Source organism: Bos indicus x Bos taurus, chromosome 7 (genome assembly GCF_003369695.1).
Source record: "Bos indicus x Bos taurus breed Angus x Brahman F1 hybrid chromosome 7, Bos_hybrid_MaternalHap_v2.0, whole genome shotgun sequence".
NCBI classification, from domain to species: Eukaryota; Metazoa; Chordata; class Mammalia; order Artiodactyla; family Bovidae; genus Bos; species Bos indicus x Bos taurus.
This window is the reverse complement of record NC_040082.1, coordinates 17,554,727-17,582,613: the sequence shown is the minus strand read 5'-3', so window position 1 is coordinate 17,582,613 and position 27,887 is coordinate 17,554,727. Positions and strand designations below refer to the sequence as shown.

Sequence of the window (27,887 nt, the reverse complement as noted above, 5' to 3'; positions counted from 1 at the left end):
AAACCCCCTACCGTAAGATACCAAAGTCTTTCCCCTTTTTACTTTCCTGGCCCTTTCTGATCAAGTTTGGATCAAGCTGATTTGAAACGATTTTTGTACAATCGATATTTTAATAGAAATTTGGTTTGGGCCGTCTTGCCTACTCAGAATGGAATACTTTTGTCCTCAAAGTCGATTCAAGAGACTAGATGATTAGAACAGGGTTCAGGAGGCAGGGAAGAGATTTCACTCAAAGTCCAACAAGTGAGGCAAGTTTCAGTAAAGGAAGGTGCAGTTGGAAATCTTTAAAAACTAGTCTTAAGCGTGCTGACTTATATGTTGCTAGGGAGATGACGCAATGAAAAGACACCAGCGGAAAGTGATCTTTATTGTACTTTGCTTAACCCTTACGGTAAAACGGAGATCCAAACAGTGAGACCTGCGGAAATTTGGATCTTGGAGTTGAGGTCTGAAAGTAGGAAAAGAGGTAATGGTGGGTACTGAGCCAGGCGCGCCCCCTCTTTAGTGCTGTCAGATAAGTTTCTGGCAAGCTCTTTAGCACGCCGCGGACCGGGCGCCCGCTGCAGAGCCACCTGCTACCGGGAGGTAATAAACCAGCACCTGGGTGCACCCCGGGGAGACGGCTCTAGTCCCAGACAGAGCCGTGCGACCGAGGGCCCAATGGGTCTGGACGTACAGCTCTCGGACCACAGGTCTCTCGTGGCTGAGATCACCAGCCCAGGGAGGATGAAGCTCATAGCACAGAGCTCTTAAAGCGGTGAGCCGGTACAGCTCTGGCCAGCTTAGAGGTGGTGGTGAAAAGTTGGTCAAAGTTGCGGCCAAGACTTCTACCACAAGCGACTGAGAGTGGCGCTGCTTTCATGATAAAGTAGATGCAAATTTCGGGGAGCAGGCAAATGGTGTGTCAACTCTGGGGCACTCTAGTTAACTCCGGGCACGGAGCAAGCAAGCCTCTCCACCCACGAACTGTAGACTTTTAAAACCCATTGTCGCTTTGGGCTCAGATCGTAAGATTTTGAGCCAGTTTCCTACGGTGAGGGGGTGGTCGGAGAGAGGAATCAGGCGAGGGCTGCAACTTCGGGGTTCTGGCGGAGGGGAGCGGGAAGGGGGCGCGCTGGGTGCTGTCCATGGTGCTGGGAAGAACGCGGCTTCATTTCGCTTCTTTTTGCGGCACCCAAACCGAGCTCAGGTGTAAAAGAAAAAAAAAAAAAAAAAGAGACGGAGAAACCGAAAACTTTAGCGGCTGAGATTTTTTTTCTTCCCATGAATGTGGAAAATACGCATAATGATGTATAATTTAAACAGCTCTCTACGAGAGTTCTACCCTATTTCTCTGTCTGCACAGCTGAGTCAGCAGTAACTGGTCATTACAGGACGGTTTCCTCCCTAAAGTGTTCCAATTTTTCAAAGTAATGTAATTATCAATTACTGACATACAAAGTAAAGAGGAAGGAGGAAAGAAGAAAGGGTGATTTGAGACTTTAAACATATCCAAAGGCATTTAGCTATTTTCAGGTTTGATATCATATACTAATACAACCGCATGACTTAGCCCATTAGATGAGCTTACTGAGAAATTATTTTTAAAAATATCATATATTTAATTCTTTAAACTTCATGCTAGCCAAATACTGCAGTTATGTTTTTTGTTAGCAAGAATAAAAGAAGTGGTTTATGTATTGTTGTGTGTGTGTGAATCTGAAATGGCTGATTTCACTTTAAGCTTCAAAATGGTATTATAATAACTGCATTCTCTTAAAACAAATTAGATTTCTTAAAAGACAGGTGTCCAGAAAGACAATATACAAATAGAAAGTATTTCAAAATTAGAATAAAGAACTAAATAGAAACATTGCTTACCTAGGAAGCAAAGCATACTTCTTTTAAGAAAGAGAAAAAAACATATATAGGTTTTACATATGTGTAAAATACATGTTTTTTACAAAAAGTTTGTATGTGTAATGTGTGTGTGTGAAACTATGTGATGAAATTTCAGGTAGAATATTAACTATGTTTGGTCAAACCAAAAGTGTGAAAAACATGGCTAATTGTGTTAACATGAAAAATGTTAGCCTTAGCAACTTGAATCCATATGACAATGAAGAAGGGACAAGAATTCAAACAGCTGACACGATGATCAGCAGCAACTGACAGCATCTCATTTGATATTTGATATCAAGCACCAGATCAATATTTGTGAGATCAATGCAATTTTAATGGTTTTCTTTTGAAACTGTATGAAAGCCAAATTGTGACACTCTGTGCTAGGGTTATTTTTAGAGATGGCTATTCCAGGGGATGATATTAAGTAATTTACTGAGGCAGAGCAAGAAAAAAAAAAAAAACCAAGCAAAAGCAACAACCCCCCCTCCCTAAAATCTCAAAGCCAAAACCACCAAAACAAACCGTCAATATTTCTTCAGTTGGTAAATCCTGATTATCAGTACCCAGAGAAGGTAGGAACATTTATTGGAAAAAAGCCATGTAATCATAGTTAAAACAAAGAAGAAAGCAACCCTTTGGGAAACTCTTTGGAGGTACATGAAGATGAACTGAATCAGAGGTACCTTTTTCAGGCACAATGGGATTAGGTAGTACTTGAGCAAAAAGAAATGAAAATGATAAAAAGAGAACGCTAGCCCTTTCAGCTATAGGGGCAACTGCTCCATGTGTAGAATTCTGTGTGAAGTAACAGATTTTTCTGTGTCCTAGGCAGAAGAGAAAACTGAGAGCCCTGAAACTCATCGTAAGGTCCCACAAAGGTCACAAGGAGGGAAAAAAAGTAATTAGGTATACATATTGCCTATTATTTTCCTTTTAAGTTTGTACATTAAAAATAAAATGCAAATTGATCTCAGCCACTCATAGGTCCCCAACCTATAAATCTTTAAATGGTAATCAAGAAGGGTTCTACTCTTTATTTTTCAGTCTTTACTGCTTAGTCAGACAGCAGTGTTAACATTTGCTTACCAGCTCATTCTGACAAAAAAGCTAAACTTTATTTGTATTTACAGATTCAGTTTTGAGGAATTTTCACGCAGAGGAATCCAAGACAAACAGCAGATTCTGGGGAGGCAGATGAAGGGTGGTGCAGAGACAGTATACTAAGCAGGTGCACATTTTGGAAAGACAGTAGCAAGGTGAGATGTGCTGTGCTCCTGATAAGCAGATGTTTAAGTTTTTGCACTAAAAAAGAAGAGTTTTCCACTTGTAATCCAACTTTAATTAAGAACTTGGGAGAGATTGGTTTCTTTTTTGCTTGAAGTAATGGGACACTTTGGGAAATTTCAGATGCCTGACCTAAAGACTTCTCCCTCTCCAAGACAGAGAATAAAATACTTCAAAACCATGTACTTCTTAAAATTTTTAGCTCAATGTTTCTTTTTCTAATGTTTTTCTTGATGAAAGTAAATTACATGATAAATTGTTAATTTATTATTACTAACAGGTCACTTTAAAAAAAGGCATTGCAGTTTATGCTTTTAAGTGAAATATAGACCTAGTCCTTTTGCAATAGAATTAAATCATGCACCTAGTATGCTTCTTAAAAGCCTAGGTAAAAGTATATTTTCCAGGATTTTGAATAACTCCATAACAAACAGTCACTCTGCATGTGTCTCTGTGTTGTATTTTATTTCAAGTCTGGCCAATTGCCTATAAACTAAAGACACCAACGGTTATATCAACTCTTCTTTAATGAAATAAAGTCAACCTTACACACATTACATACAGATAATTTACAGATGCAAATGAACTTGAGGCATTCAAAAATGTTTATTACAATGTCTTGCAGAATTTCAACAGGAAAAATTTATTTAAGAGAAAGTAAATTTACAAACAATCCTCGTGACCAACATATATGGACTACCTACTAGGTTACTTGCACTGAAAAGACACACACATACTGTATATGTTGTCTATCCTGGTGGAATGGCCATATATGCCCCATGGATGGATACGTACATGTCTGTGCGTACACATACACACAGATATATATGCATATATACATATTTTTCTGTTAGGTCTTAAAAAAACCCTGAGTATTTCAAAAAAGGTAATGAACTTTATATTCAATTGCTGTTAATTTGGACTTCAGTTTGGCTCATCATAATTTGACCAATAATTTTTGCCTGTTAGCATGAAGGGCAATACTTAGAATTTAAAAGTTTAGCGTTCCAAAAATGCTGCTCTTCTTAAGCCACTTTGAAGTAATGCTAGTCAGTTTAAGATCCAGATCTACATGTTAATCTCTAGTTTTGCCTTCAAACAGAATTCAGTTACAAAGAACTTGGAAAGATTTTGAATCTATTCAGGAGGGGAAAACTCTTTAATTTTCTGAGGAGTAAAAACTCCCCAAGAAACTTCATATAGCTTCTTAGATTTTGCTTAGCATACGTGATAAAACATTGATTGTTGCAGTTTGGTGACCCATGAAATTTGGGGGTTAGTTTTCTCTTCAGACCAGAGCATATAATTATGCAAATAAAGAGCTGTCACTGATCTAGTGAAATACTCACAAACACATGCACTCTGAAATTGGACAGAAAAGTGAAAATGGTTGGTGATGTGATGGTGCCATGGTTTGTTTTCCTGCCAAGTTTCTATCCAAGTTCATTATTCAAATTGTAAACTTTAAAAAGAGACATATCATTCGTGGGGGTGTTGGTTGTCTTTTCATTTCGGATTCTTTGTATTGGTACTGCAGGCTGGCTACAAAGTACAGTTCAACATTATTTTACCTATGACAGTCGCCCATATTACCCGATGCATTAGCCAAGGAAGAAAAAGTGGAATGATCTGGAAAGAAAAATGCAGGGCCTCTCTAGATTTCTCTCTAGAAACATGTTTCATGTCTGTTTCAAACAGAACTCAACAATACAAAGAATATAATGAAAGGTTTTTTTTTTTTTTTTAAACAAATCTCAAGGCAAAGGACTGGGAAAAGTTGCCTGGAAGGCCTCATGGATTAAGTCAAATTTCCATTTTCAAGCTTTTTTCCATTCAAAGGGAAAAGGCTGGTCACTGCATGATATCCACTTAATGGTCAAACTTTCAGGACGATTTTCTCCTATCTAGCAATTAAAGCCCACTACATAATATTTGGTGACTTTAACCTTTAAGGTTCATTTATAATTACCACTCCTCTAAAACCTTTGTGCTAAGAATTAACAAGAGTTCTTGAATGTAACCATGCTCTTTGGCATCAAGGTCTCCCAATTCCAGAGTTACCATTGCGCAGGCTGTTGCATAATTTCAGATGTCACAGACAGTCCACTGATGAAATCTGAGAAGGCTCATGTCAGACCACTGACTGCTAAAGACATCACTGCATGAAAGATCAGTGGTGTGAAACTTTAAAAACATCGATCCAAATGAATCAATTAAATCAACATTCATCCCTCCTAAGTGTGAGGTTTAAAACTATCATTGTTGCCTTTTTTTTTTTAACCCTACATAGATTTTGAGATAAACGCTGGAATGCTTTGATGGCTACTTCTATTCTCGAATCTGTTAATCGACTTTGTGCTATTTTCCTCTTTTCAACGTCTTCCACTTGGTGTACATTCTTTACTTTTAGTACAGTGCATGACAGTTGCAGTGCTTTAAATCTAAAACCGCCTAACAAAGCTGACGCTTTAGGTAGGGTAGCTTTAAGCTCTGTGAAGTGTTGATTAAAAACCCTTTCCCAGACTCAAACTGATCTTTTTGGAGATTAATAGAATATTAGATAAAAGGAAGACGAACAATTCAAGAGACTCCCACTCAGTCACACTATACAAGGAAGGAAGGAAGGAAGGAAAGTATTCAATTTTTGAAAGGGGGTACCTCCTGGAGTCTTTTATTTTATATTATTATACCTCCTAATAAGTAATCATGAAATAACCACCACTATTATCCTTTTTTGCCACCCATATTTCAAAAATGAGACTATTTTACATTTATTTAAAGACTTTTTTTTTCTCTATAGAGGCATAGGCAAAGTTTTTGAGAAAATTTTAGACTTTCTGTGATAGTAATCTTTCTGAAATGAGCTAGGATTACAGACACCGAAAGGACCCTGTCAGTTTACAGTTACAATCCATGATTACAACGGGAGACACACATGTGTCTGGATCGGAACCCGCCCCCCCCCCCCACCCCCCGGTAATCCAGAGAAAAATGAAAAATTCTAATTTATTAGCACTGATAATACAGGAAACATTATTTTGTCATCCACACTCCCTCAAAGGAGTTACAGGTTTTAAAGAAGGAAAAGCTGTGAAATACATGTAAACAGGATATTTTTAGATTAGAGGTAATAACACATCCAGGATCTATATAGGGATTTGGGAGCAATTTAATCTCAGCAGACTCCTTCTGGAAAACACATTTGTTTACCATATATAGTAAAATATATCTTATAAAATGATAGTTTAACAACAGGTTCTAATTTCCTTGTAGCTAAGGAGATATTTCAGGTCTTAAAAACAAATGTTAGCTTTGTGAAAGTTCCAACCTAAAGAGTGACTCAACTGAAGTTAGGATATTACTTTACAGCAATAATAATAGTAATAATAAGCAGCTGTAAGGTTTATAATATTGATAAATGCTGTCCCATCATTCTTTTTAAGTTTCTGCTTTTATTGACCTCTATATGTGATAAAATGAACTTCTGAACAAGAATAACACATCACTGAATATTGGGAAAATTATTTTTTATTTTAAAATAGTAAACAGAAATATATCATATATAGGAAACTCCTGTGCTTTAGTTTTCTTTTGGTATAAACAATAAAGTAATCCAAGTTGAAGCACAAGGTAGAAACTTGAGAAAAGAACAATTATTACAAGTACATCTCCTCCTTCCCCATTCAAATATCCATGAAAACCTTTAATGGCTGTATGGTTATGTATCTTTAGAAAGCTCCAAAGCCAGGATCTGGCTTTTAAGTTTTAACAGGACTATTCTGAACCTTAGATTTATCAGCAACTCCTTGCTTCCCATTACACTTCCTCTAAGAACTCACTATACAGTTAAAAAAAGAAAGATAAAAGCCCACTTCCAAACTTTAAACCTCTACTCTGCTGAAAACTTGTTTAAAGAAATCAGAATGGGAGATCAGAAAAGAAATTTTGTTAACCCTTTATCTCGTTCAAGCAGGCAGGCTACTACCAACTAACTTGTTATTCTTGGAAAATTGAGGTGAATATAACAGTATTATATTCATACCAAGAAACCTGTAATCAACAGGTTATAAAAAATTCCACATTACAAGGAATCTTACTAATAATCAGCTGGAGGTCTAGGGCGGGATGCCTAGCTCTCTCGCGGTGGCAACAGCTTAGATCCACAAGTAGAAACTGTATTTACACAACTTAAGTTTGCAAATAGCTCTCTATAGATAGTGTAAATAAGGCCTAATAACACAGTAGTTTTAAAGGCAATTTAAACAGTGATTTACTCCAGTTACCAGTAAAGGTTTTTAAAGAAAGAGGTGAGAAAACTGAAGAGAAGGAATAGGAGTGATTTGGTTTATAACCCGAGCGTATTTGCTCTAATTCAGTTGTAGAAGCTTCACAAACCGACTACTGTACAAGTGCTGATTAAAAAAAAAAAAAAAACCAATAAAATTAGTTCCCTGTGAACATTTTCAGATACTGAAAACACCACACAATTTGTAACACTTTGACAAATACATACAATCGGTATAAATTCTCAAAGCCTGTCAGTGGAAGGTACCATTAGTTAACACAGTTCACCATTACTTCTAAACAGAAAAGATTGCAGACCAACATGCTTGACATTGTTGGAGTTATACTTGGATAAAACGATGTTTTAATTTTTCCATCTATGCTGTTTCTGCTAAAATAACATCAAAAGATACTCATGTAAGACTACTGAAGAAAGATCACCTTAACTTAGCATCATTAAAATTATGAGAACTAATTAAAGCACTTGTGTACCAAACACAGATACTATCAGTTTTAAAACTTGCTGAAATCGATTCATAATATAAAAAGAATGAGGTTTTCCTTTTAAGTTATTCTTCTGAGGAGTCAGACAGTCCTAAGTCATTTTGGGTACATTTTATCATGACCTCAAATAAGGCAGGCATATTGTTGCATATACTTTAAAAAAGGATGGAAAAATATTAAATTCAGATCCTCACTTATTAGAAACAGAATCTTCTCTAGGTAATTAAATTATACAAGCAATTAAAAAATTGATAATGTTAAGATTTAACATGTGAATTTAAAAGTCAGCAAAATCTTAACTTTTTTTTTTACCTTATACTTCACAGTGTTGTTGGCCAGATCTTAGCTGGACTAAAAAACTTAACTGTTGAAACTGTAGGGCAAAACCTTACAAAGGAGGTGGAGAACTATGAATTATACCATTGGGTTGGGAGGAGAAAAGTCTTTCATACTGTTGGAGCAGAAAACTAAAAAGAATCATCTTAGTTCCACTAAGTCTTTCAGAAGGAAAAGGTTCAAGAGCAGACAAGTTCATTTTCCTGATGAGGATAAAAAATTATCTCCCTAAAAAGGCCTAACAACCCCCCACCCCCAAAGCTCAGAACATATCAATCCAGTTAAGATTAACAACAAACTTCCTCTACATTAAGATTTAAACAAGACTTAACTATGCTATCTAAATTACAATGCTACTCAATACACACTGTGTATTTTAGAAAGTAAATTCTAGTGATGAAGTTGGAAATTTCACTGAAAATGAAACCTTTCACTCATACACTTAAACGATTTGCTCATCATTATGCACTGGTTTGAACACTCTTCTGCAATTAAGAGACCTGTGTAAAGTCTCAGATTCAACTGGCAAGGATTTTCCGCCATAACGTGGATTCGGTACTTTATCCGTTTTTTGGGTGGGTGGGTGGGTGGGTGTGTGTGTGTGTGTGTGCACGCACTTCTGGTCTCAAAAATAAGATTGTTAGGGAAAGCACAAATTGCCCCACTCAAACTACACAGTACATCACCGCATGCATGTTCTGAATTTGAACTTGACTTTGGGGGGTTTGAATTTGGTTTTGGATGGGTAACTGTATAACTTCTTAAAAAAAAAAAGACAGAAGTCCTTAGGGAAAATTCTATTGAAAATGGAGTTTTTAAGTCTAGAATAAAAAGTTTGCTTGGGTTCGGAGAGAGAAAAAAGATTCTATTGAAAATGGGAGTTTTAAGTCTAGAATAAAAAGTTTGCCTGGGTTCGGAGAGACAAAAAATGGACACGATTCTGGGTAAAGTGTGTGTGGGGGGGGGGGGGGGGGCGGGGGCGGGGGCCGTGGGAGCGGCGCGACGCGGCGGCGGCGGGCGGTAGGACCGCGCGGACGCCGCTCGCCCCGCAGCGCCCGCTCGGGCTCCGTCGGGACCCTCTGAGGCGCGCGGGCCGCGCCGGGCAGGGCGCCGTCAGCCTCTGTCTGCGCGGAGCCGCGGGCTCGGCCCGCAGGAAGCGCCGGCGCGACCGGTGGACCCGGATTGCTTTGACAGTGCACTCATCTAGAAATAATGCCGAACGCCGTTTAGATGTGTCTCTCTCTATATATATGTATCACGGCCCTGTGGCCCGAGGGGGAAAACAATCTAATGAGGGGCTGGGAGTCGGCTCGCCGGGCCCGGCGGGGTGTGTGTGTTTGTGTGTGAAGGGGTGAGGCGGGCGGACTCCGGCTCCGGGGGCGCTTCCTCGCCCCCCCCTCTACCGCCCCCCTCCGCGTCCTCGCTCTCGCTCTCCTCTTACAGCTCTTCGTGCTTTATTCGGTGCGAGCGCCGCGTCAGAGCCGGCTTGAGGGAGCTGCTCTTGGCCTCGGAGGCTTCGGTGAAGAATTTGAAAATAGACGGGAAGCTCTTCCAGGAAGTGAGCTCGTGGCGGTCGGTGCCTGAAAAAACGCACAGACAGGGGAAGGGGTAGGGGGGTTACGCGGTGGCCTCGCGCGCCGCAGGCGCGGGAGGAGGGGCGGGGGAACACTGGGCCGCCGATCGTCGGTCCCGGAGACCGCGTCCCGCCCCCCACCCCAGCATTCCCCAGCCCCCGCCCTTCCGCGGCCTGCGACCCCCTGGGGTCGACCCCTGGGGACCACCCCTGTACCTGAGGGCTCACGTGGGTCCCTCCCGCCCCGCGGGGAGGCTCGCAGGCCGACTCCGCGGCTCCGCCCGCCCGGGTCCGCGACCCCGGGACTCCGCCGTCGCGGGCCGGAGCCCCCCCAGCACGGCCACCCCCCGACCCTGATGCGCGGCCGCGGCCCGTTAGTCTCCCAGCGGTCGCCCGAGGCGCGGCCTCAGCCCCCTGCGGGCCAATCGAGGCGCGGGGCGGGGAAGGGCCACTCCCTCTCCCGCCGGGGAAAACCACCCACCGCCCCCAGGCCCGGCGCGCGCGGGGATTGGTCTCCCCGGCGCGGCTCGGCGTCCCGGCCGCGGCCGCACCCACCGCGGAGCACTCACGGTTCTTTGCTTTCCGAGAGAAGCAAACACGTCCGAGTTTAGTGTCCCAGCAGCTTACGTGTTTTTTCTTTTCCTTTTTTTTTTTTAACAGATCTTAGGGGACAGTTTTACAGAAGCTAAACAAAACCCCTCAGTGTTTCAAGGCAGTCACTAGTAAAACAGCCTCTAGGCCCCCCTATGTTGTCAGGAGGAATGCAACTCACCAAATGAAAGTTAAGTGGTCAGTTTATGGAGCTCTTTTATTTTACTACAGCTTCTTTTCTGTGGGCTTCAGTTTCATGCTAATGTAAATTTGTTTTTTTTTTTTTTAATAAAATCTTCAGTTTGAGACAGACCAAAATAATAATAATAATAACATTGATGTAGACAGAAGAGATGAGGCCGTTAACCTGTTTTTGACTCCTTGGGATAGCTTACATCGTTTTACTAATAGCTGTATAAACGGAACACTTTTTAAACAAACAAACAAAAAAATGACAGCAACAAAGACTGTCCCCCTAGAAATAATGAGTGAATAGCTTTGAAACGGTTGAAATCGCTTCCTAGATCACTCAATTATGCAGAGGGACACTGCCTGGAAGTCTCTGGATTCGGGGCCTCTGTCTGATACTTTAACATTGTTAATGATAATTCTTTAGTCTGTAATAGTAGGTCATTGCTATGGTTACTCTACAATGGTGCAACACTTTGCTTTCCCCTTCAGCTATTCGCTGAGTCCTGGTAACCACATTTGTTGCCTAGCAACAGTTTTGTGACAGTATCACAATCTGGGAGTTACAACAATAAGGATGCTATGGCTGCCTCGACCAGAGAGCAGAAAGCTATATTCTGTGCCTGTGACTTAGCTGTGGGAGCTGGCCTTACTAGAGAGCCCCTCTTTTAATAGGTGTCCTCAGAAGGATGCTCTCTACCCTCCTGTCCTCTACAGATTGGCCAAATGAACCTGCATTTGGAACTAAGATCTAGTACTGAAGTCATATCCTTGAGAAATATCCCCCAACACTGCTGTGTTCAGACTGAAAAATGAGGTCATCTTTCCATTTGCTTACTCATTTTGGGCAAAATTCAATGTTAGTCAGGGGGAGAAAGAAGATGAGTGTAGGTTTATCCTGGCAAATCCTAACGTGCCTGACTGGATTTTGATGTCTTAGTAGAATTCTTGGGGAAAAAAATTATATATATGTGTGCCTGCATCAATAAGTGTAAAATTTCAAGTTCTTTAGAATATATTTAACTTCCTGATATTTATTGTCAGTATATAACTTTCACTGATTTATTCAGCTAACAGTCTTAAAGACTTCCTTTGAATTTGGAGTCATCTATATTCTCCAAATACAAAAGAAGTTTGTGAGCAGTTCTAGATAAGCTCAGACATACCTACTTTAAATAATATTTCATGGGTATGTTTAGAAGGGGGCCCAGTTTCTGGACCGGTTTATGAAATGACCAACCCTGTTTCTAGAGTCTTGTAAGTCCAGTTTCATTTCAATAATAATTATTAGTAGCACTTATAATGAAAAAATATTTTTTAAGTCAATTGTATTGACTATTCTCCGATGCATACTACATGGAAACACCCATCCCCAAACACAATAGGGAAAAAAAAAAGGTGTTAATTGTCTCTTTTCCTTCTCATTTCCCATGCTTCCAGGCTCATTTGGCATTTCCTCCGTAGTGATCACACTTAGACTTACTAATGTTATCAAGGCTATGATGAATTTGTAAGCTTTCTTAGGGAGCTCCTCTCATAATTCCTCCCACCCCTTGAAAACCAATTCAATGTATGAATCTAGAGGGACCTAAGGAGTCAAATGGTCTGAAGCAATTTTAACTCCTTTATTTTTTTTTCTTTCCTGGTGACAGTCTTTATGAAGGATGAACAAATTTCCCTGGTGATAAAGTCACTACAAAGGCTTTTTAGTTTTAGCTTATGATGACTCTCTGCTTGATTAGTCTTGGGCTGAAAAGACCAAAGTCCCTGAGATAACTGAAGACCTGCACTGGCCCTCAGTATTTACCCTTGCAATTTAAGAGAATAAATAATGAGAATGTGTGCTCTGTCAGAGGAAGGGAAATTGCTAGGAGTAAAGTAATAAGCAAGGTGGGTTAGAAACTGAATTATGAAGAAGGAAGTTGGGGAGGGAGAATTCTCCCTGAACTAAGGAGTGGTAACATAAATATCTTATATAAAAATGGCTTTCTTTTCTAAATTACTGAAAGTAGATTTTTAATAATTTAAAAATAGCATTTGGAAGTTAGGTAGTTGCATGTCCATCTGGGGCTGTGTATGCACGTTTCAAAAACATGTTTGGAGACCATTTTTGAAAATTCAAGGCCAAAGGTCAATCAAAATATTCAAAATTAGTATGAATATCCACCCATAGCAATACTAACAGAATGGAAACTTCGGACAGCAGCTTTCTAGTAATTAAAAAATATACCACTTTAGGGGAACTTCTTCCGTCAGGATGGGAACACAAGGCCATTATATCATCTGTTCATAAGAGCAAATAAAGGGGGAAAGTCTAGGCTAACTAAAAAAGCAGCCATTTATTAATAAACGGCAGTGATGTGTAGGTATCATGGAAACTAGTCCAGTCAGCACTAACGTATGTTACTTGAAGGAGATAAACATGGTTTTATAGTTAGGCCTGGTCTTTGCTCTACCACAACTTTACCCTTAGCAAAAACTCCTCTTTTTAGGGACTGTGAACATCTTTCTCCTTTTCAAACTCCCATTTTCCTAATCTAAGTTGTTCCCACAATGAGGAGTAAAGGGTTTTCCCAGGTTGATTTTTGTATCCTTTTAGACTGGCAGGCTTTCTCTTACTGGATGATTCACCTTTGGGGCAAATTCAGTTTCCTAGTCCATAAAATCAATTCAGTATCAGAATAAATGTGCAGCGATGAACATTGGGGTACACGTGTCTCTTTCCCTTCTGGTTTCCTCAGTGTGTATGCCCAGCAGTGGGATTGCTGGATCATAAGGCAGTTCTATTTTCAGTTTTTTAAGGAATCTCCACACTGTTCTCCATAGTGGCTGTACTAGTTTGCATTCCCACCAACAGTGTAAGAGGGTTCCCTTTTCTCCACACCCTCTCCAGCATTTATTATTTGTAGACTTTTGAATCGCAGCCATTCTTAGCCAGGACATGGAAGCAACCTAGATGTCCATCAGCAGATGAATGGATAAGAAAGCTGTGGTACATATACACAATGGAGTATTACTCAGCCATTAAAAAGAATACATTTGAATCAGTTCTAATGAGGTGGATGAAACTGGAGCCTATTATACAGAGTGAAGTAAGCCAGAAGGAAAAACACCAATACAGTATACTAATGCATATATATGGAATTTAGAAAGATGGTAACGATAACCCTGTATATGAGACAGCAAAAGAGACACTGATGTATAGAACAGGCTTATGGACTCTGAAAAAAAAAAACAACAAACAAACAAACAAAAAAATAGGCTCAATAGGTATTGAGGAAAAATGAATAAGACCTGCCTATTAATTAAGCGATGGCTGCTACTGGTGAATAAAGAGGAGAAATAAAGAAGTGACTTTGGTTATAGTCACAGTGACTTGGAGGATGGTGATGGTTCAATAAAAGATAGGAAAGTCAGGAAGAGGTCTGGGCTGCAGGTCATTTACATTGTGTTTTAGGTGCTGTTCTTCAGTCTGTGAAGCTGAAGAAAGAGATGAGGGGATGAACAGTGTTAGGGAGGTTTGGAAGAACTCAAGTGGAAGAAAAGTATTCAGTTTGGCAGTTACAAGGCCACCATGGCCCCTAGAAGGGGCAGCTTCACGGACAAAATCCAGATAACTCAGAGGAACCAAGAGCATCACTGTCCTCTGGGCCTCAGCAAGTGTTGAACTGAACACTCCCTGAGGCCCCCGCTTGTCTGATGCACTACAGTTCTCCTGGAGTTTAAGTGATGACCCATTCAGCTGTACAATAATAATTATAATAAAGACATTTCCAAGGTGGAAAATGATACAAACACAGGAGTGAGTTTAGGGTAAGGGTGGCATGGAAAAAATATACATAAGACAGAAAAATGACGCGAGAATGATGCAAATACTTTTTACTCTTTTTTTCCCACACTCATCATTTCTTACTGGAGAGCTGCTCCTCAGAACTCCATGAGTCTCATCCCATGTCCTGACTTATTCCTTGTTTCTAGGGCGCTGCATCCATCATCAGTGTCCTTTCCCTTCATCACCTGGGCTTACCAGCAGCACATAGCAACTTCTACCTCATCAGTGAGGCTGGGGTTTCACACAGGAGCCTAGGCAAACACCACCCACCACCCTCAGAGTCACCCACAGCTTTCTGACCCTTGGACAAAAAAAAAAATAAATGTGCAGGATCTCAGTTCTTTATTACAAAAAAGTGCCCTTGCTCAGTCATAATCAGTGGTTCTTAATGGACATGGTAGTGGCCTCTGGGGCATTTTGGGAATCTGTAGGAAAATTTTTTGGAGGTCAAGACAATTGGGAGGAGCTTTTGACATTTATTGGGAGAAGGCCGGGGAGATGGACATCCTTCAGTTTGCAGGGCATTACAGCGTGAAGAATTGTTCTGCACTGTACATGGTTTTCAAATGTTTTGTGTAGTTGTAAAACTTGTTTATGATTATGGGCTTAGAATTTAGATTTAACAAAGTATTCCGGCATGATTCTTTAATATAACAGAATTTTCCAGGAATCAGGTACCATGTAAAGTGAAGGAATTTTGTGCCTTGTGTTGTTCAGAGTATTACTAAGAATGGATTACTATATGAGAAATATCTCATCACTGGCCTCACTGCTCACAGTTCTTGAGCCACTGATAAGCACACCTGCAACTGGCCTGTATTTGTAGATGTAGAATTCCTGGTGAGCCGATGCACAGGACCCACGCAGGTTTTCTTGAGCACTTTAAATAGTGATATGCATATTATTTGGAGAAAGCAATAGCACCGCACTCCAGCACTCTTGCCTGGAAAATCCCATGGAGGGAGGAGCCTGATAGGCTGCAGTCCATGGGGTCGCTAGAGTCGGACTTCACTTTCATTTTTCACTTTCATGCACTGGAGAAGGAAATGGCAACCCACTCCAGTGTTCTTGCCTGGAGAATCCCAGGGACGGCGGGGCCTGGTGGGCTGCCGTCTATGGGGTCGCACAGAGTCGGACACGACTGAAGCGACTTAGCATGCATATTATTATGGGTTATTTTTCTTTTATTTCCTTCATATGTTAACTAGGGGGATACAAAAATTTAGCAATCTTGTAAGTAGGTGAATTATGTTATCTCTAGAATTTATTTAAGGACAGTTAAAAGCATGACAAAATATTTGTTAAAATAGTATGCTTTTAGATGATCAAGGGTCAGCTTAAATAAAAATGAAGTTAATTCTTTTTCATTACATTAGAGATTAATTTTATTATAACCTGAACCCTACCTACAGCTAGCTCTTTTATCCTTACACAGGGTAGAAAGTGCCTTTTACTTCTCTTACTTAATGTTTCTTTCACAAATAGTTTGTCAATGACGTTGTTCATTGTGAAATAACCAAAAGGTAGTAGACAGGGGATCTTCCAATTAAAATACTACACTGAATGTTCTTTATCTCTCAATTGTTTAAAAAATGAACTATAGCAAATTTCAAGGAGGTAGAGATAGCACAAATGGTCAAAAAGGTTAGAAACTTTAAGTATAAAGGATGAGACTATAAGTCATATGAGGAAGATCAAATTGCTAAAATGTGTCAAGTTTTCCCAAAAGACTTTATGTGTCTTTTATGCATACAAACACATTCCACACACACCACACATTACAGTGTCTTGTAATGGAGCTGAGAAAGGAGGCTGCATTTATGTATCAGCATTTAGAAATTAAACAAGAAACAGTTGGAAATAGTACTGTCAGTGGAATGCTCAAAGAATAGTATGAGAGAAGAAAACATTGCTGTCTTTTGCCTTGTCTAATGCCCCTTACTTCTTCCTATGATGACTTTAATTCAAGTGTTTCTTGCAAATCTGCCTTGTCCATACTCCTCTTCACTTGATCTTAGTGCTTAGAATTTTTTTTTTTTTGGCAAAAACTATGCCAAAATATGCTACTGAGTTAGCAGCCAAAATCCTGATGTTTACTTTGGTAGATGTAGACTACTCTGAAGCTGTACCTCATTTTATGCAGTAGATGTCTTAAAAAGTTATATTTAAATACAATTTCTGTAAATAGAATATTTTTAAAGGAAGAAACAGGTTATCTACTTCTTCAGTGAATCTTTTAATAAAGTGAAGAATTCTCTGGGAAAGCAAATAATCAGTCTTCAAGTGACATCACACATGCGTGCGCGCGTGCACACACACACACACACACACACACACACCCAGATTTTCCAGAGGTGAGGTTTACTACTATAATATGATGGACAGTATGAGTAAGGTCTCATTGAAAAGATAATTTAGAAGAATTTCTTGGGCAGCCATTCACTATTCTAGTTATTGTTAGTCACCTTATTTTACATGGTCTGAAACCAAAAGGTCATGGAATAATTTCAACAATTTATGCATAATTTACATTTTAGGGTCTGGTTTAGAATAGGGAATATCACTGTTCGCAAAGTCACCTCTGAATATGAAATATCCTTTTTAATATTTTTATTTTAGGAGGAAAAACAACTGTTTCCCTACCCTCTCCCTGACATCTCCCTCCCCTGCAAAAGAATTTGTTTTTAAAGAAAAAGATAATGAATAAATTTTATATGCTTCTTACGATAAAGGGGGAAAGGAAAAAAACAAGAAAGATATGAAACACATTAACAGGATAACATATCTATGATACTTTCAAACTGGCGAGGCTTGATTTTAAAAATTGATCTTTAACAAGAAAAAGAAATATGAGCAATTAGGAAGTAATGAAGACCCTGTCAATATAGCTATGTTGATAATAACAGGTAAGGGAATTCTTGAGAAAATCTAATATATAAAAATCAGGAGGTCTGTAATATGCATTATTGAGTCCCAGTGGGATTAACCAATGAATTTATGAGCTCACCAGTGGTTATTTTTAGAAAGCTATAAAGAATTAGAGAAATACTAGAGCATGGAAAAATAATGTGCCTTCTAAAAAGAAAGAAAACATATATTACTACTAAAATTCATTGCAAAATGAATTCTAGAGCTTCCAAGGAGAACATCATTTAAAAGAATAAATCTACCAATATTTGAACACAGAAGGGCTCCTGATGGTGACTCTCCAAGTTAGAAGGCACAAGTGTGAGACTCAGTCACGTGGGGGTGGGGGTGGGGGCAAACAAAGTGGGGTGATCACTGAGACTGAGTGAGGAAAATGCCAAGAGCAGCTCACTAAACGTGTCACATGCCTGCTTAAATTACTCATGGAAGGAGAGACAGGCAAGTCTTCGACTGCTAACAACGCTGCAAACCCATTAAGGCTGAGATCGTGTTGAGACCCTAAAGGCAAGTCATCAAGCTTGACTAGGGATAACAGGCTGAAACAAAGGCAAAAAATCAGTGGTAGAAACTTCTGGGTCATTCGCAGCTTCTGGGAAAGTCTGTCCTTTCCTCCAGCATCTTTTCTCTCATCTATGGAAGGGGAGTGGGTGGTGGTTTGGGCACTGGGCAGCTTAAGATTCAAGGAGACAACTTTGGGAAGCAAATTTCTCAGGCAGAGTAGAGAGCCTACAGTAGCTATGGGTCTTCAACACTAAACCTGGCAGACCTCTCTAGTGCGCCTCTCCTAGCCAATAGAAGATGGACACATTTTAGTTGCTATAATTGCTCATCAAACCCAGATAGGTGGTGTGGAAGTCCTCTTGTCTCGTGTACTACTCTTAGTGTTGTCACAAGGCCTGGCCTCCAGGAATACTGTTTCCCTGTCAAATATGAGCCCAAGTGTGGGCAAAAGTTCTCTTTTTCTAGGTTCCCCTTGTCATTTTCAAAAGTAATTTTACCAGCTCTGTGATCTACTGTGTGAATCACAACAAACTGGAAAATTCTGAAAGAGATGGGAATACCAGACCACCTGACCTGCCTCCTGAGAAATCTGTATGCGGGTCAAGAAGCAACAGTTAGAACCGGACAAGGAACAACAGACTGGTTCCAAATCAGGAAAGGAGTACGTCAAGGCTGTATATTGTCACCCTGTTTATTTAATGTATATGCAGAATACATTATGTGAAATGCCAGGCTGGATGAAGCACAGGCTGAAATCAAGATTACTGGGAGAAATATCAATAACCTCAAATGTGCAGATGACACTATCCTTAAGGCAGAAAGTGACGAGGAACTGAAGAGGCTCTTGATGAAAGTGAAAGAGGAGAGTGAAAAAGCTGGCTTAAAATTCAACATTCAAAAAACGAAGATCATGGCATCTGGTCCCATCACTTCATGGCAATTAGATAGGGAAACAATGGATACTGTGAGAGACTTTATTTTCTTGGACTCCAAAATCACTGCAGATGGTGACTGCAGCCATGAAATTAAAAGACACTTGTTTCTTGGAATAAAAGCTATGACCAACCTAGACAGCATATTAAAAAGCAGAGACATTACTTTGCTGACAAAGGCCCATCCAGTCAAAGGTATGGTTTTTCCAGTAGTCACATATAGATGTGAGAGTTGGACCATAAAGAAAGTTGGGCGCCGAAGAATTGATGCTTTTGAACTGTGGTGTTGAAGACTCGAGAGTCCCTTGGACTGCAAGGAGATCCAACCAGTCCATCCTAAAGGAAATCAGTCCTGAATATTCATTGGAAGGGCTGATGCTGAAGCTGAAACTCCAATACTTTGGCTACCTGATGCGAAGAACTGACTCACTGGAAAAGACCCTGATGCTGGGAAAGACTGAAGGCGGGAGGAGAAGGGGACAACAGAGGGTGAGATGGTTGGATGGCATCACTGATTCAATGGACATGAGTTTGGGTAAACTCTGGGAGTTGGTGATAAACAGGGAGGCCTGGCATGCTGCAGTCCATGGGGTCACAAAGAGTCGGACATGACTGAACTGAACTGAATTTACCAGAGGATCGTACGAGCACAGAGCTCTAAATAAGGAATGCAAAGAATCATGACATAGCTGTTTCCATAGATATTTGATCGTATTATTTCCAACACAAGCAGCAAAGAGCTTTCTGGGCCTGCTTCTGATCACGAGGGCTAGTGCAGCTTTCTAGATATCTTGTCAGGCTTCCCTTTTCTTCCAGCTTCTCTGTGTTCCTCGCTACATACCCATGGCTTATGGCTGCCAGTCTGACTTTGTGTGTGTGTGTGTTTGTGTAAGTAAGAGAGAGGTGGGGAGAAAGGGAGAGAAAGTAAGAGAAGGGAAGTAAGGGGGAGGAGGGGAGAGAGAGAATGAGAAAGAGACAGCAGGGAGAGATTGAATGGATTGCAAAATACTTTATTTCTATGCAAAAGAAAATCATTTACTAGTTCACATATCTGAGTCTTCTGTGGTCCTCTTCCCTCAACCGTGGATTCTATTCTAGAGGATATATTTTGTGGGAAGTTTTTTCCATGGGTCCTGTGAGTGATATACAAAGACTCTGCTCTTGGAGCATATGTGCTGGTGGGGATGACAAGTGATAACCAGGTACACCAATGAACCTGATAATTTCAGAGTCAGAAGCACTGTAGGGGAATCTCACACACACACACACACACACACACACAATGGCGGAGGTGAAGAGAACAAAGAGGAGGAGAGGTGGTCATCCATTTACACTTGATGGAAAAGACTTCTGACCCGAGACCAGAATGGAAAGAGGGAGCCAGATGCAGGTCTGGGGAGGCTGCTGTAGGCAGGGTCCTGGGAGAACAAGGGCCAGGGGTGTGGGGAGGTTGGGGGCGGGGGTGCAGGGGGGGTGGGTCTGAGCAGGGGACGAGCAAGTCACAGTCAAGGAACTGAAGAGTCAGTGCCCAGAGTATGGAGGGTGAGGGGAAAGTGGGAGACGATTCAGAGAGGTGGGCAGCCTCCAAGCCATGTGAGGTTTCTCAGGCCACAGTGCAAGGTTTTGATTTTATTTCAAGTACAATGGAATTAATTTAATTTTATTCCAAGTACAAGCAGCAGAGTTTCATCAAAGGAGAAATATAATTTGTACTTAAAGAGTACCCTTTATTTTTTTTTTTTTGGTAAAGACTGAATGGATTATGGGGGAGTTGGAATGATGGATTTAACCCTCCCTGATTGCACTTATCAACTCCTCCCACCTGTAGATCATTCTCCTCCCGCACACTTCAGAGTGTAAAACACACCTACTTCTGTTTCACATAAAGTGAGTTATAGTAGTAGGCAACAGTCATATGCAGTTAAGAGTTGAAAGGCAGCCTAATAAAATATTTCAAAGTAGTAGCTGGATTAGAGACAGCATTTTCCTAACAACTGTGCTCTTCTCCGCTGATGCATCTGGGTTCTTGCCACTCTGGGCTGGTGTGTGTGGTGGAAAGGTACCAGGCTGGGAATGTGCTCTCACTGTGTTCCATGTCTGCAGGCCCCCAGAGGTGACTGTGGACTTACTCTCCAGGCAGGCTTTCCCACTTTCTTCGCTTCTATGAACAGACAAACCTCTCAGTCGCTTTTGATTTTGTTTTTGCTTGTTCCCTGACTCCTGATCCAATCAGTTACCAAATCCTGACAGTTATACCTCAGCAAAGTTTTTCCAATCTCTTTTTTTTCCCCTTTCTATTCCCCTGTTACCAGTCTGGATTTAATGACCTATTATTTAGCCTCCAGAAACTTCCTCCTAACAAACTTCACAGCCTTCACCCTCTTCTGTCTTGTACCCTGCTACCAGATGAAACATTCTAAAGTATCCTCTGTGTCACAGACCTCTTTCTCTGCTCAAACATATCCAATTTTCTTCAGAATCTTTCAAATTATGTAGAAATTCCTCCACGTGGTTTAAAGTCCTCCATTCCCTAGATTAAGTCTTCTTTTCTGGGTGTAATCCATCAACTGTTTTTCTATAAATATCCCCCATTCTCCCAGGCCCAGGTCAGCTGACAATTTTTAAACCTTTTCAAAATCTCAGGGTCTGGGCATCTGTGATTCTGAAGTCCAGTCAGAGAAGAGATTGATTACCATGGTGAAGTTTTTGAAGGCAGTGGTCAAACTTTACTCATCTTCAACACAGATGGACCAATGTACCCTATACTGAAGTGTATACCAGCTTTTAGAGTCTAGAAATAAAATCCTCTAAAATTGGAATGTAATAGTGGTTGGATACTCTATAACCGAAACTCAAGGAGTAGAGTGTTTTTCTTGCTCTCTCCAACAAACTGAGGAGGTAGGTGCAGGTGATCCACAGCCCGCCAGTAACTAGCTGGTAAGTATAGAGTATCTCATAGTTCTACTTAGCTAAATGCCGTCCTTCTCTAGTAAATACAATTTACTAGCATCAAATGACGTTTAGGACAGTGTCAGAACTGAGAACTTGCAGAGTCAAACTTTAACTGTTCAAGAGCTTGCACTCCCAAGATGTAGTGAGCTTGGTTCAAATTTAGATGCAGATAGAAACATAGCAAATATAAGATAGTAAAGACGTGGAAAGAACCCAAGATAAAAGTTCATCTAACAGCTCCATTTCACAAGTGAGAAATCTAAAGTCCAGAGCAGCTGTGACAGGCCGTAGCTATACCGACACTGCTTAAATACAGTTAATATTTCTAAAGTGACTAAGCATTATAATAAAACATTTTCAGAGATGTCTTACTACTTTCAGATTCAGTTCAATATTTACTTCCTCTAATAAAACTTCTTTGATTCCTTACCCCACACCAACCACTTCCTTTCTTCATGTTTCAGTGTTTTGTGTATATATAGCAGATACTATATTATCATATACTTACTTTGCTTAACTAGTCATTTCATGTATGAAAATATCTTGTTTTATCTCCAAATCCTTTGAGGGTAATGCCTCAAAACTTTTTATTCCAGAAATCACAGCTGAGGCTTAATAGATATGTGTTGTATAAAAAACTATCTAGAAGTGAATTCACCAGAAACCTGATACTTATTAAATGCTATTAAGATACAATAAAACATAAATTCATAGATGTTTTCTATGGGTTTTGCACTATTTTGATGATGGGTCTTCTTTTGAAATAAAGGAAATGGAAGCATACGGAGGATCACAGCAATTAAAACTGGTGACTTCACAAAGCAAAGTGCTAGTGGTATTCTGAATACATACGTGAGTCAGATGAACCTTTGTATCTACAGCATCATTTTATATTGTTTTGTCAGACTCTCAAAAGCACAGACCTCTGCTGTGCAGCCAGTAGGAAGAGGAGGGGAAGGAAAGACAAGGTGGGAAAGTAGCCACTAGAGACCGCCGCAGCCACTCAATGACTTGGGACTGTAGTAAGCCTATACACTAATTTAGGGAGAGCTGATATACCTACAATGTTAATCCTGTAATCGGTGACTGTGATACGTCTTGCGATTTATTTAGATCATCTTTAATGTCTCTTAATGAAGGTTTATCAGTTTCTCCACAGAGGATTTGCACTTCAATTTTTTGGATTCATTCATTTATAATTACACTTTTTATTTTTAGATAATTATAGACTCATATGCAGTTGTAAGAAATAACACAAATGGATCCTGTGTCCTGCTTATGATTCCTGTTACAGGAACACCTTATAAAACCATAGTGTAATACGACAACTAGGATATTAACATGCTACAGTTAAGCTACAGAACTTTCCATCACCACAAAGATCACTCATGTTTCACTTTATAGCCACATCCACCTTCCTTCCAGCCTTTCTTTAACCTCTGGCAACACTAATCTGTTCATTTCTAGAATCTGGTCATTTGATGAATATTATATAAATGGAATCATGCAGTACATAATCTCATGGGACTGGCTTTTATCATTCAGCTTAATTCTCTGGAGATTTATCCAGGTTGTTGTATGAATAAATAGTTCGTTCTTTTTTATTGCTGAGTAGTGTTCCATGATAGGGATGTACCACAGTTTAACCATTCCCATTTCAAAGGTATCTGGGTTGTTTTCAGTTTTTTGGCTATTATAAATAAAGCTGCTCTAAATATTCATGTATGAATTTTTCTGTGACATAATCTTCATTTCTCTGGGATAAATGCCCAAGAGTACAACTGCTGGGCTGTATATTACTTGCATGTTTTGTTTTGCAAGAAACTCCCTCACTGTTTTCCACAGTCATCACACAATTTTACAGTCCTTCCAGCAATGTGTGAGTGATCTAGTTTTCTTTGTATCTTTGCCAGTGATGTATTAAAATCAGAGGGTCTGATTCTTCCCACTTTATTCTTCTTTTTCAAAGTTGTTTGGAATATTCTAGTTCCTTTGCCCTTTTATATAAATTTTAGAATAAAGTTATGTATGTCTACTGTACAGTAATGATTTATTTGACCTTGCCTCAAAAGGCTTCAGCTGGACCTCTGGAGTATCTGGAGATTAAAGTCAGCAATGCAGGTGGTCAACCATGTCAATATGAGCTGAGTCCCAGTAAAAACTCTGGACACCATGGTTGAAGTGAGTTTCCCCAGTCTGCACTATTCTATGTGTATTTTTACACACTGTTGCTGGGAAAAGATAGCCCTAGCCAAGACGCGACTGGAAGAGGACAAATGGAAATTCATCCTTGGAACTTCCCTGGACTCTGCCCTGTGCGCTTCTCCCTGGCTAATTTTAATCTACACCCCTTTACTGTTGTAACGGTGAGCACTGTGCGTGCTCCTGGCAAATGACGAAACCTGAAGATGGCTTAGTGACGCCGACTTGTGGTTGGTGTCAGAAGTGATGGTTGTCTTGGAAACCTCAAAGGGTTGTATCTACAAAAAAATCTTGCTGGGATTTTGATAAGAATTACCTTAAACTTCTGTTATCAATCTGGGGAGAAAAGACAAGTTTACTGTGTCGAGTGAATTTATGAACATGCTATGTCCCTTAACTTTTTTTTTTTTAGTATGACATGTTTTTGATGCTACCATAAACAGATCTTTAACTGCTTGTTGTTGGTATATAGAAATGCAATTGGTTTTTGTATAATTATTTTGTATCTAGCAAATTTCCTAAATTACCCTTGTTATCCTAAAAATTTATCTGTAGATTTTGAATTTTCTACATAAACAATCATATCTGAATAATTTCAGCTTTTTCTTTTGTAATTCTTAGAGCTTTCATTTCTTCTAGTCGTAAATTTAAGGAAACTGTGAACTATAAGCAAAATAGCCTCCAAATGTACTCAGAACATTAACTAATAGAGACAAATGAAATATCACATAAAACAAATTATTGTGAATAATATAAATCTGGCATAAAATTATTACATTGTCTATTTTGATTGATTTTGTGATGATGCACTTTAAAAGAAAAAAACAAAGAAAAGGTTTTGTCAGGTGATGTCATCTAGTTGCTCACTACTGGTCATGAAAGTTCGCGGTCACCTTACGGCATACAGCTTCTGGAGGATCACCTGTGCTCCTGACACTGGGATGTCTTTTCAATTTAAGTCTAGAATTTGCCCTCACCTGTCTGATACTACTTTAATTTTATTCTCAGTTCTGTCCCCCAAGGCATTTCCTCTCTGAATGTCCTTTTCTTAAACAAAAAAAAAATCACATAATCCAACTGCCTTCTACATGAGAAGAATCCTTACAGGATCCTGAACTTATTTACACAACACCGACAATACATATAGAATAATATCTCCCATTAAGATAAAAAATGCATTGATTTTAAATGAAATATATATTCTTAAATATGTCATGTAAACACAGTAAATTCCTATTATTCCTAGTTTAGAAAATGATGTGGGCATATATTAGATAGGACTGGTTACTTCAATGCCAGATAATATTTTAGAGTATCAGTCCTTAAGTTCCACTAAGGACTGAGTTATGATTAAAAACTGAATAGAAATAGAAACGGCTAAGTAATTATTAGGAAGGGTTATGAAAATTATTTATAATTATAATCCTTACTGCATCTGTACTAAATTTTATCCTAAAAAGACATTTCAAAATTCTAATTGGACTGTCCATATAGGCTTTTCTGCAACTGTCCAGAAGACTTACAGGGGGAAATCTTTCATTATTGCTCAAGAAATTAAATTTTCCTCTCAGGAATTAAATTTACTTTTGGGTTTGTAAACAGTTGCAATACTGGGGTGTGAGATATTGCAATGGATGTAAAGTAGATTTTACATGTGGTACAAAATTTGCCAAGTACATATTGTTCCTACTTGTTTGCTTTGTACCCTGGTTCCAAGCAGCATTTTAAAGTTAATTATAGGGTCATAAAGGTCTCTTCCCCGCCCCCCCCCCCCCCAATATTTTAAAATCATTGTTACAATTATTACTTGGATCTTGTTAAAGTGGCAATGGATGGGAATTACCACCCAAAGAATCTCAACTGTATCCTTTGGGCATCACTGAATGTGAATGGCATCTATTATTTTATTTCTCTTCCACAGAGAAAATTTAAAAAGTCACACTGATGGGTGGGAAAGCTTGTGAATCCACTGAGAAGGTTAACTACGGTGGAGGCTTAATCTGTACAGTGAGACATGAAGAAGTTGGTTACTGACAGTAAGATGTCTTCAGTTAGTCAGACTGCAGTGTTTGGGGGCACGACAATGTCTATGGACTGGTAGGATCATGAGTTGTTAAAACTTTCCTACAAAAAATAAAGGAAGACCTGTATCATCAAGACAAAAGTACTTCAGGAATCTCTAATAAAGAATGCTATAACCCACTGACTAGAAAAAAATATATTTACAAAATATAAAAAATGGGGCTAAAATTGTATCTCTACAGTGATTTAATCCCTACAGTGAAAACTTTAATAATATTATATTAAGCAAAAGTATAGTAGTTACTTTTACTTATTTAATATTTATTCATACATTTCATTGAAAAAGCATTTAAGATGACTTATATATACATTATAGTAGGACAAAAGAGAAATAAATGAAAAACAGTAGAGAAATAGTGTAGAGGCAGGGATAGGGTAAGATTAACACATAAGGATGACTCATATGTAAACCTGTGTAATTGCCAGATGATGGTCAAAAATTTGACTGAGCTTTCCATTGACAAACACAGAGAAGGCAACACAGTTGATGATAATTCACTGCATCAAGGTGGTAAAAACAAATCGGTTGTGCAGAATAGTTGTTTTTAATAACTGCATCCTTAATGCAGGCTTATGGCACACTACTAAAGGGCAACCTGGGAGAAGTAAAATAGGTGTACATCAGTATAATGAATTTTAGGTGACCTGACAGTCAGGTGCTTAAGAGATAAAATCATACACATCTAAAGGAATGGGTGACCTATATATTCTTTAGAGAACCATATTTTTTGAAGACAATTGTATTATTATATTATTCAGACAACTACTTTAGAACTGTGGTATTGGATAAGACTCTTGAGAGTCCCTTGAATTGCAAGGTGATCAAACCAGTCTATCCTAAAGGAAATCTGTCCTAATATTCATTGGAAGGACTGATGCTGAAGCTGAAACTCCAATACTTTGGTTACCTGATGCGAAGAGCCGACGCATTGCAAAAGACCCTGATGCTGGGAAAGATTGAAGGCAGGAGGAGAAGGGGACGACAGAGAACGAGATGGTTGGATGGCATCACCGACTCAATGGACATGTGTTTGAGTAATCTCCGGGAGTTGGTGATGGACAGGGAGGCCTGGCGTGCTGCGGTCCATGGGGTCGCAGAGAGTCAGACTGAACTGAACTGATCAAAGGGGAATGAGACAGAAACACGTGAATGGTCGGACAACAACAAAATTGCCCAAACTGGAAAGCATCTTTCTTCCTGGTCGGTGACCAGTATAGTGCAGGCAAGGAAGAATACAAACGTTAAATGCAGTTTTCTATTTAGTTTTTGTAGGCTTTTCTTTCTTCATTCCCTAATTAAGTTCATCTTTTAAAGCCGGATAAAAATCTGCTGTAAGATCCACATTTCCCGGTTATGTTTCTAAAGATGGGCATTAAATACAGAAGTTTTCCACAGTAGTCGTGTCCCCAAATAAAATGATGACCCATGCCACAGTGATCTGATATGGACACAGTTAATGGAATACAGAAAAGAACTATTATAACTAACCTAACTGTCATAGGTTAGCATGATACTTCTACAAAATCTGCATTTTCCTTTTTTATAATCCATATTATTATTATTATTGTTAAAACAGCACCTTGAATGTGTCTTGAGTGTGGGAAGATCAGTATTTGTTCTCAGCTGATGAAAGATACCAATTTTCTATAAGCCACAAATACAAATGAACTTTAGAGAGCCAATCAATAGGTCATTTCCTAAACGTCAGGTTTCTGTATAAGCATTCCAGATCCAATATTTTTAAAAAGAAGAATTTTTTCCCCTCCAACACAGCACAATAAGCTTTTTGTAGACTTTCACACAGAAAGCAAC

General features: G+C 39.4%; 1 protein-coding gene across 1 annotated transcript in view; it reads right to left on the bottom strand.

Moving 5' to 3' along the window:
- Positions 1 to 6,680: 6,680 nt before the first annotated feature.
- FAM172A (family with sequence similarity 172 member A) overlaps positions 6,681 to 27,887 on the bottom strand; it is a 429,003-nt gene continuing 407,796 nt past the window's right edge. The window contains exon 11 of the mRNA XM_027545608.1: positions 6,681 to 9,872. Within this exon, the coding sequence (XP_027401409.1) occupies positions 9,730 to 9,872 (143 nt within the window). The 3' untranslated portion in view covers positions 6,681 to 9,729. The remainder of the gene's footprint in view (positions 9,873 to 27,887) is intronic.